This window comes from Physcomitrium patens, chromosome 5, assembly GCF_059467195.1.
Source record: "Physcomitrium patens ecotype Gransden chromosome 5, ASM5946719v1, whole genome shotgun sequence".
NCBI classification, from domain to species: Eukaryota; Viridiplantae; Streptophyta; class Bryopsida; order Funariales; family Funariaceae; genus Physcomitrium; species Physcomitrium patens.
This window is the reverse complement of record NC_143414.1, coordinates 9,703,979-9,713,077: the sequence shown is the minus strand read 5'-3', so window position 1 is coordinate 9,713,077 and position 9,099 is coordinate 9,703,979. Positions and strand designations below refer to the sequence as shown.

Genomic DNA, 9,099 nt, shown 5'->3' with positions numbered 1-9,099 from the left:
GAAAGGAAAAGAAAGGAAAAGAAAGAAGAAAGGAAAAAAAAAGGAAAAGAAAGAAGAAAAGAAAAGAAAGGAAGGAAAGAAGGAAGAAAAGGAAAGAAAGGAAAGAAGGAAAGAAAGAACAAAAAAAAGAAAAGAAATGGAGGAAGGAAAGAAAGAACGAAAAAAATGAAGGGAAGAAGGAAAGAAAGGGAGGAAAGAAGAGAAGGAAGAGAGAAAAGAAGAAAAAGAAGGGAGGAAAGAAGAGAAGGAAGGGAGGAAGGAAGGAAGAAAAGGAAGTGAAGAAATAGGAGAAGGAAGAGAAGAATGGAAGGGAAGGGAGGAAGGAAAGGAAAGGAAAGAAAGGAAGGAAAGAAGGAAAAGAAAGGAAGGAAGGGAAAGAAAGGAAGGAAGGGAAGGAAGAAAGGGGAGAAAGAAAAGAAAGGAAGGAAAGGAAGGGAGGAAGGAAGAAAAGGAAAGGAAGGAAGGAAAGAAGGAAAAGAAAGAAAGGAAAGAAAAGAAATGAAGGAAGGGAAGGAAGGAAGGGAAGGGAGGAAAGAAAAGAAAGGAAAGGAAGGAAGGGAAGAAGGAAAAGAAAGGAAGGAAGGGAAAGAAAGGAAGGAAGATAAGGAAGGAAAGAAAGAAACAAGGAAGGAAAGGAAGGGAGGAAGGAAGAAAGGAAACAAGGAAGGAAAGGAAGGGAGAAAGAAAGGAAACAAGGAAGAAAAGGAAGGGAGGAAGGAAGGAAAGGAAAGGAAGGAAGGGAAGGAAGGAAGGAAGGAAGGAAAGGAAGGGAGGAAGGAAGGAAGGAAACAAGGAAGGAAAAGAACGGAAGAAGGAAGGAAAGGAAAGGAAGAAGGAAAAAAAAGGAAGGAAGGGAAGAAGGAAAAGAAAGAAAGGAAGGGAAAGAAAGGAAGGAAGGGAAGGAAGGAAGGAAACAAGGAAGGGAGGAAGGGAGGAAGGAAGAAAAGGAAAGGAAGGAAAGAAGGAAAAGAAATGAAGAAAAGAAAAGAAAAGAAGGAAGGAAGGAAAGGAAGGAAGGGAGGAAGGAAGGAAAGAAACAAGGAAGGAAAGGAAACAAGGAAGGAAGGAAAGGAAGGAAGGAAGGAAGGAAAGGAAAGGAAGGAAAGGAATGAAGGAAGGAAACAAGGAAGGAAAGGAAGGGAGGAAGAAAGGAAAGGAAGGGAAGAAGGAAGGAAGGAAACAAGGAAGGAAAGGAAGGGAGGAAGGAAGAAAAGGAAAGGAAGGGAGGAAGAAAGGAAAGGAAGGAAGGAAAGGAAGGGAGGAAGGAAGGAAGGAAAGGAAGGGAGGAAGGAAGGAAAGGAAAGGAAGGGAGGAAGGAAGGAAAGGAAAGGAAGGGAGGAAGGAAGGAAAGGAAGGGAAGGGAGGAAGAAAGGAAAGGAAGGAAGGAAAGGAAGGGAGGAAGGAAGGAAGGAAAGGAAGGGAGGAAGGAAGGAAAGGAAAGGAAGGGAGGAAGAAAGGAAAGGAAGGAAGGAAAGGAAGGGAGGAAGGAAGGAAGGAAAGGAAGGGAGGAAGGAAGGAAGGAAAGGAAGGGAGGAAGGAAGGAAAGGAAAGGAAGGGAGGAAGGAAGGAAAGGAAAGGAAGGGAGGAAGGAAGGAAAGGAAAGGAAGGGAGGAAGAAAGGAAAGGAAGGAAGGAAAGGAAGGGAGGAAGGAAGGAAGGAAAGGAAGGGAGGAAGGAAGGAAAGGAAAGGAAGGGAGGAAGGAAGGAAAGGAAAGGAAGGGAGGAAGGAAGGAAAGGAAAGGAAGGAAGGGAAGGAAGGAAGGAAAGGAAAGGAAGGGAGGAAGGAAGGAAAGGAAAGGAAGGAAGGGAAGGAAGGAAGGAAAGGAAAGGAAGGAAAGGAAAGGAAGGGAGGAAGGAAGGGAAGAAGGAAAAGAAAGGAAGGAAGGGAAAGGAAGGAAGGGAAGGAAGGAGGGGCCATGCGATGGCTGTAGGGATGATGATGATGATGCCGGATGCGTGAAGCCACCCACCCCACCCACCGCGGAGGCAGGGAGGCAGGGACAGGAAAAACAGGACGAGGGAAGGAGAAGGAGGAGGAGGAGGAGACACTGAGCGAGCGTGGTGGTGGTGGTGGACATGGCAGATGCGCCGCTGCTTGGATTGCAAGGGGGGGATGATGTTCTTGATGAGGCCAGCGCAGATGCTGCTGCGGGACCTGTGCCCATCACTGTGCCCCGTTCCTTCAGTTATCGCCTCGATGCGGGCAATGACCTCTTGGGAAGTCGACGATCTAGCGCTGCTTCCCTCTTCAGCAGCCGCCTCGAGTCCACCAACTCGCTCCTTAGCATCGGGCGTGATTCAGGTGCTGCCGGCGCGTCGATAGATGGAAATTGAAATGTTGAACTTCGTTGGGAATTGTCATTTTTTGTAACGATCAAGGAGTTTCCCTCGCTTCTTGTTGAATCCTTGAGCTTGTAGTTGTGTATTGCTGTGACCCTGGGTGTGAGGAATAGAGACGATTCGTGATTCGTGACTCGTGACTCGTTTTTATTTTATTTTATTTTATTTTATCTTAAGACTGGGATGGGTTTGTGGTTTAAAGAAAAACAAAAATGTGGTTTGGATTGGGCATTGATGCTGCTGTTGGGGGCCTCGATTGGGGTTTCGTGATCTTGTACCTGTTGCGGTACAGATTGAATTGGAGTAGGATCTGAAGTGTGATTAGGGGTTTCTGACAAGAGGAGCTTTGTTGGGCCCATCTGTGCAGAGTTCGGAAGTAGATATGGGTTTGGGAACACTTATGTTCAAATAGACGATACGGGGATTTATTTATCATCTCTAGCGGTCACGATAATTCTGTCCGCTGTGGCGACTTTAGGGATTGTATTCTTCACCCTTGTGGTGACACTGGCTGTCATGTTGGGGCAGTGCGAAGACAAACCCAAGATTCTGGAAAAACCTAACCAGTGTGCGAGCTTCGCGTTGAGCGCTGAGGTGTATAATCTGCGGAACTGGACTCTTCCACAAGATTGCATTACAAATGCGGAAATATACATTGGTTCAGGCCAGTACTATGTCGACTTCGCTCTCGCAATCGACGCAGCAAGAACATACCTAAGGTCAGTGGTGGTTGAGTCTGATGGTCGGGACTTGCTCGTCCTTGACCTTGACGATACAATGTTATCCAGCCTTCCTTTACTTCGGCTGCACCACTTTGGGTAAGCATCGTTAAGTGCCTTTCTATAACCTCGTATACCATTGTGGATTGATAGAGATTATTTGTTTGTGGTCTTTAGATTTTGTGTAGTACTCAGGCTGTGAGCGTGCTCGTGCTAGCTAGTACACCGCGCTCTGTGATGAAGACCTCTGACCTTATTTCTATTTCTTCCTCTTATGAAGCTGGGAAATCCATGCCGTGTACTGGAAGGTTATCTATCTGCTTTGGTTATTATTGACGTTAGTATTGGAGGGAGATCAGAGACGCGTTTCGAAGCTACTTGGTCGTCCTAACTGCCATTTACAATCTATCGTTGTCGTCGTGATAGTATATGATCTTGTGGAGCAGAATCATGAACTGAGAATTTCGAAATTGACTCACTTTGTTGTTAAGGTTCAATCTGTCAATATGGCTTGTATTGTAGGAACACATGGACGATTTGCTATTGGAAGTTGTCCCTTCTGCATTGATATAGCTCTCATTTTCTTAAAAATGAGTACTTTGTGTTTATTTGGTCGCGATTATTCTTCTGCAGTGCTGAATATTTCAAGCAAGACGTGTGGGATGGATATGTTAACCTTGCGAAGATGCCACCCTTGGACCCAATGTTGTCCTTGTACAAGGAGCTTAAAGCCCTCAACTGGAGTATTGCCATCATTTCTGATAGGGACGAAGGGCAACGGAATGCTACTGTCACAAACTTGAACAGCGCGGGATACAAAGATTACATTCTTATTCTCAGGTCAGGCGTTTTATTATAGACATGTTGTGGTCGCAAGGATTCTCATGCTATGATGTGTCCGTATTTACGTTAATTCATTTACGCGTAGGAAATATACAAAGTTGTCGGTTGTATGACCTTAAACTATCTTGACAATGCAATTATTCACGACCTTAAGTTAGGACTGGTCTCTCATCATCACCTCTTGTTTGTTGGTACTCATGAGGGGTGCCTTCTCTTTTTTTCTGGTAACCAGATCGGAGCCAGGTCCAATAGTAGACTTCAAATCGAAGTCTAGACTGGAGCTTGAAAAGCAAGGGTTTCGTTTGTGGGCTGGAATTGGGGATCAATGGAGTGATCTCACCGGTCAGGCTGTTGGCAAACGCACTTTCAAGCTTCCTAACTCTTTGTACTATGCTTAGTGCACAAGCATTTCTTTTGTGATTCTTTCTTTATTATCTTTAGGTTACTATAATCGAGTACACAGTTGGACCCTTTCAATGTTAGATTATTTATGGATGTTGCTTACCATGATGAAGGTTTTTTTTCCTTGTAAATTGCTGCTAGCAGCCTTGGAAACATGCCATTGTAATTTTCTACAGGTGCACCTTGATTCAATTGCGAGTTCTGAGTATTTAAATACAGTTAAGGTCAGAGATGCCATCCTAGAAATCGGCCATTTAGAAGCCATTTTTGTTTCATATTAAGGGACGAGAATGTTAATTTGAATTCAATGACTCACGTGTCTTTGTGGTGTAGTGTTCACTACTGCAACTTGCATGACCATCTGCAGGCACTTATTTTGGCCAATATTAGCATCACACATTATAGAGCCTTGGCCCAAGTGGTGTACCTGATGTAGAAACTTTTGAGACACTACTTGCGAAAGGATATATATTCGAATCCTCTCATTCGTTAGCGTTGCCTACGTCATTCGTCTAGCTTCGTTTGTGCAGTGAATCCATGCTGCATCAGCACCTCGTTCGGTTGGGCCTTAAATTTCTTACTATTTCCTACAAGACTTTTATATGGTTGTGCATACATGAACATACATATTGCAACATGTATGTGTTCACACTACATTTTGTCTCAGGCTTACCCAGAGTTATTGCATGGACCATGCAAGTTGTCACCTGTCATCAATACCATTTCAGTGGCCATGCAGAGGTTTATTCCAGTGTTTCGTGGATTTTCTATTCTTCCTTTATCTTCCAGCTGAAGGACACCCATACTGTCTAGAAGTTTGGAGATTGCTGACGAAGTTCATGAACTGGAAGTCTTGGGATGAAGAAAGTTCTGGAGCTGCTTCTAGTCGCTTCGGCATCGCCTTCAGCACTGCTTATATAAATCCTCGTCGGGTGCAGTTTAGTTAAAACAGCCGCATACAGCTCATACAGCTTATCGTTACTAGTGTATCTCGAGATCATATCGAGTGCAGATTGAGTGTATTGAGTGTTATCGATAGGTTGATAACAGGGAGCATAGAGAATAGTGCCGTGCCTTGGTGTAGTGGAGTTCAGCGGCTGTAAGTCTCTAGGAAAATGGCGCTCTCATCGGTCTTCGGACGTGGCCGTGGCGGCTTTTGGGACATGCCCGACCCACAGGACATGATGATGACCATGTTCGAGAACGCCCCTGCGCATTCGTTTGCTCGAGACGCGCATGCGATCGCCAGCACCAATGTGGACTGGAAGGAGACGCCCACTGAACACGTCTTTAAGGCCGATCTACCAGGGCTGAGGAAGGAGGAAGTCAAGGTAGAGATCGAGGATGGGAGAACGCTGAGTATCAGCGGAAAGCGCCAGAAGGAAGAGGTGCAGACAACAGATACCTGGCACCGAGTGGAGCGCAGCAGTGGCCAGTTCATGCGCAAGTTTAGGCTCCCGGAGAATTCGAACGTGGATCATGTCAAGGCGAATGTGGAGAACGGGGTGCTGACAGTGGTGGTGCCGAAAGCGGAGACGGAGCAGCAGAAGGTTCGCAGTATTGAAATCGGTGGGCATAGTGACAAATCGGAGCAGGCTGAGGACATCCATGTCGGTGGTTCCGTTGCTAAGCAGTAAAAACTTCACACAGAGAAGCTGCCTCAGTTTTCACTTCTGTTCATGTCCAAGTGCCTAATAACTTGCAGTGCTTGTTCAGCGATCACAGCGGAAAAAACCTTGGAGAAACGACAACAGCATATTCTATCTAAACTGATCATACCCGATCGAGAATGCTCGCATTTACTCGGTCCACTTGGCTGTAGACACCAAGTGATCTATCGAATGTGGTGAAGTATTTGAATGCTCTTGTATATGAATGTTTTCTACATTATAGTCCGTTGGACAATAGATTTTGTTGAAATCCAGAGTCTTACAGAATCTTATATTTGATCTAGAAGCTGCTAAGTGTTTGGAGTATTTGAGATGGTTGATTGTTTGGAGTAGAGTTCTGACCAATTTTTCGTGCAATAGCTTCCTTTGCTGGTGCCATAGCTGTTACTTTAACATTCCAAATTGCGCTCACAGCAGGGGTTTTTTTTTTTTATTATTTTTTTATTATTATTATTATTATTATTGGCGCATGAGGCAGGAAACTATGGATTAGTGGTAAATAACTTCTCATGCAATCACTAATTTGCGAACTTGCACAGAAGGTGAATCTGTTCCAAAGATCGTAAACTAGGTTGCCGAGCGCTGTGTTTTCATCTGTACAATCATTCAGTTAGAGTTCAGGCATAGACTGTGAATTCCATGCTGAAACGAGATTTCTACTGTCCAAAGAAGGGGATTCTAAATTAAGTCTGCGCAGTTCTACCACTTGGAATTGCGGAAAATCTGTGCTAGTAAACTTGTAAACAGCGCCGAAGGTAAGAACCAAACGCTTAGAACAGACAAGTATATAGGCTGCATGTTATTTGTTCAATGACTTGATGAAAAGTTGCTCAGTTTCCCCCATGGTGATCCTTTAAAATTTATTGAGACCCCCTAGGCTCCTTCCACTCTCCAGAAGTGATTTAGGTAGGAGGAAGTATCCCAAGTACATCACCGCTCGTATTTTCGACACAAAACCAGACCGTAATCATAACGAGGACGCTTGGTATCACTACATTTTTTGTCCGCCAGCCTCTGAAAACATCAAAAACGTATCCTTCGTGGCAAACCAGCTTACCAGAGGGCTTTGTCAGTTGGAAGTCTTGTTTGGTTCTATCAGTTATACCTTCTGAAGTAACATTGGAAGAGGCCTGAGCACTTTCATCATACTCGTGTAAGCCGTTCTTCATTTCCAGACCTTTAATCACATCTGGTTCCTTGAGACTTATTTCTTGTTCCACAACACATATTCCTCTTTCCAGCTGCTTCTCTTTGTGATGTCGTTGATTAACTAAGAATTCTCTGCAAACCGCACCTTCCAATTCGCTACTAGAACCATTGATCTCGTTGACGATCAAGGGGATTGGATCACCGGAAGTTAAACTCTGAATCGTCAACCCAGATTTAGGATTATGGTCCGCTTTCAGTTCCCAAAACTCGTCTAACTCAACATCACCGACAGGAAACCAACTCACAGCCTGTAAACTCGAATCAATCACGTCCAAGTCCTTGTATTGCATTTCAATTTCCGGTAGAGATGGCTCTTCCAAGTCCGAAACGTGTTTGCTCTCGTTCTGTTCAATACTTCCCAATGATTTGTTTGAAGCTTCCTGTTGCACAATTTGGATATATGTATAGAAATCAGCCATAAATCGGTATATGTATAGAAATCAGCCATAAATCGGTATATGTATAGAAATCAGCCATAAATCGGTATATGTATAGAAATCAGTCATAAATCGGTATATGTATAGAAATCAGTCATAAATCGGTATATGTATAGAAATCAGTCATAAATCGGTATATGTATAGAAATCGGTCATAAATTGATAGAAGTCAGTCCACAAACAAATCATAGGTAATGACAAAATCTGACTTCAAAACTTCAAATCCTTCTTCGCAGGTTCTAATTACATTACACATGAATTAAAGCTTTCGCTACTAGGTTCATTGGATACATCTTCAGTAAATTAAAAATGAGGCAGAGGATGTATGCATAATACGGAAATTTGAACCAGCAACTGCGTCTCGCTAGAAGTTTGATCAGTTGAGGAAACCACCAAACTCTAGGAAAAGTGATCGACAATTACAGAATCGGTACGAACAGCCTCAGAGAAGCTAGTGGAGCGAGGAACCTGCACGTCGATGCATGGGACATCCTTTATTCGAAGAGTCGCCTGTAAAGTGATTAATAAAAATATCATTCAAAATTATTGAGTACCAACAATAGAACACGTAACATCAGCGTTAGAAAAGTTTAAAACGGAAGGTATGAAATATCGAAGAAGAAATGCCTTGCGATTCAATGCTGTTTTTCCGCAAGGAGGACCGTTTTTTTCAACGACAGATTCAGAAGGTTTTGTTGCTGGCAATTTCGTAGTAAGTGCTTTGGTGCTGTTAGGCACAGACGCAGCGACTTGCCGCTTCAGAGCTCCACTTTGCGAACCACAAGCCATTTGCTTAGATGCCTTCAATGTATTTCTAGATGCAGTTGTTTCAGGTATACGAGTCTCAACCGCCATAGCTTTCAGTTCACTATCAACTTCTTAGAGCGCCTGAATGCAAAACTTTAATCATTACAATGCCGCACTTCTATGATAAAAAGAAGACAATAAAAAGGATAATCTAACCAATTTCGCAAGAGAAGCAAATTAGCTCCATTAATAGAAGATGTAAAATGCAACAGTAGTCCAATATTTTGAAACGAAGTGAACATTTCAATCTCACGTTCAACGTTGACCACACATCTGAAGCGGGTCTGCCATAGCAACATCTATTCCAGAGAATCATAGACAAGGACAGTACGCCATAAAGGTCACTTGAGGTTCGGTGCAGCATCAGGAGACCCCTTCGCAATCTTACACTCCCATTATCCATCAATACGCCTTATCCATAGTGCTACATAGCGACCGTCAAGTGTGCGTCCATTAAGGGTAGCATTGAAGTTAAGCTCCACTACCACGCGATCATGAGTTTGATTCCTTCATTTTCACTGTCCATAGGGCTTGTATGTTTACGCGCTCAGCTGAGCGATGACTGGTCGACATCCAGGCCCTAATCCCGTGATGTTCGTGGCTAGTAGGGCTTCAGAGTGGCTTTCTCTCTATCCATCGACCGCATCGTTCGTCGTCCAGAAGCGGTTTCTAG

The 9,099-nt window shown here is 43.8% G+C and overlaps 3 protein-coding genes across 7 annotated transcripts; 2 read left to right on the top strand and 1 right to left on the bottom strand.

The window, feature by feature from the left end:
* Positions 1–2,044: 2,044 nt before the first annotated feature.
* Positions 2,045–4,476, top strand: LOC112282051 (acid phosphatase 1). Of its 2 annotated transcripts, none has more exons than XM_090250436.1 (4): positions 2,045–2,301; positions 2,868–3,157; positions 3,692–3,898; positions 4,134–4,476. In XM_090250436.1, exons 1-4 carry the CDS (start codon positions 2,083–2,085, stop codon positions 4,297–4,299), a joined length of 882 nt encoding a protein of 293 aa, XP_090106562.1. In that variant the 5' UTR covers positions 2,045–2,082; the 3' UTR covers positions 4,300–4,476. The 2 variants fall into 2 exon arrangements, with proteins under 2 accessions (XP_090106562.1, XP_024374958.1); XM_024519190.3 differs by having other exon boundaries at positions 2,707–3,157.
* A 778-nt stretch (positions 4,477–5,254) lies between these two features.
* On the top strand, positions 5,255–6,223 carry LOC112282053 (16.9 kDa class I heat shock protein 3). Its single transcript, XM_024519196.3, has one exon. It carries the CDS (start codon positions 5,419–5,421, stop codon positions 5,938–5,940), a length of 522 nt encoding a protein of 173 aa, XP_024374964.1. The 5' UTR covers positions 5,255–5,418; the 3' UTR covers positions 5,941–6,223.
* Positions 6,224–6,462: 239 nt separating this feature from the next.
* Positions 6,463–8,897, bottom strand: LOC112282052 (uncharacterized). 4 transcript variants are annotated; one of them, XM_024519191.3, is made up of 4 exons: positions 8,758–8,897; positions 8,247–8,507; positions 8,043–8,129; positions 6,463–7,562 (listed from the first exon to the last, which is right to left on the bottom strand). In XM_024519191.3, the coding sequence occupies exons 2-4, from the start codon at positions 8,472–8,474 to the stop codon at positions 6,876–6,878; spliced, it is 1,002 nt and encodes a 333-aa protein (XP_024374959.1). In that variant the 5' UTR covers positions 8,475–8,507; positions 8,758–8,897; the 3' UTR covers positions 6,463–6,875. The 4 variants fall into 4 exon arrangements, with proteins under 4 accessions (XP_024374959.1, XP_090106563.1, XP_024374961.1 ...); XM_090250437.1 differs by having other exon boundaries at positions 8,088–8,129; XM_024519193.3 differs by having other exon boundaries at positions 8,043–8,087.
* Between the last annotated feature and the right edge of the window lie 202 nt (positions 8,898–9,099).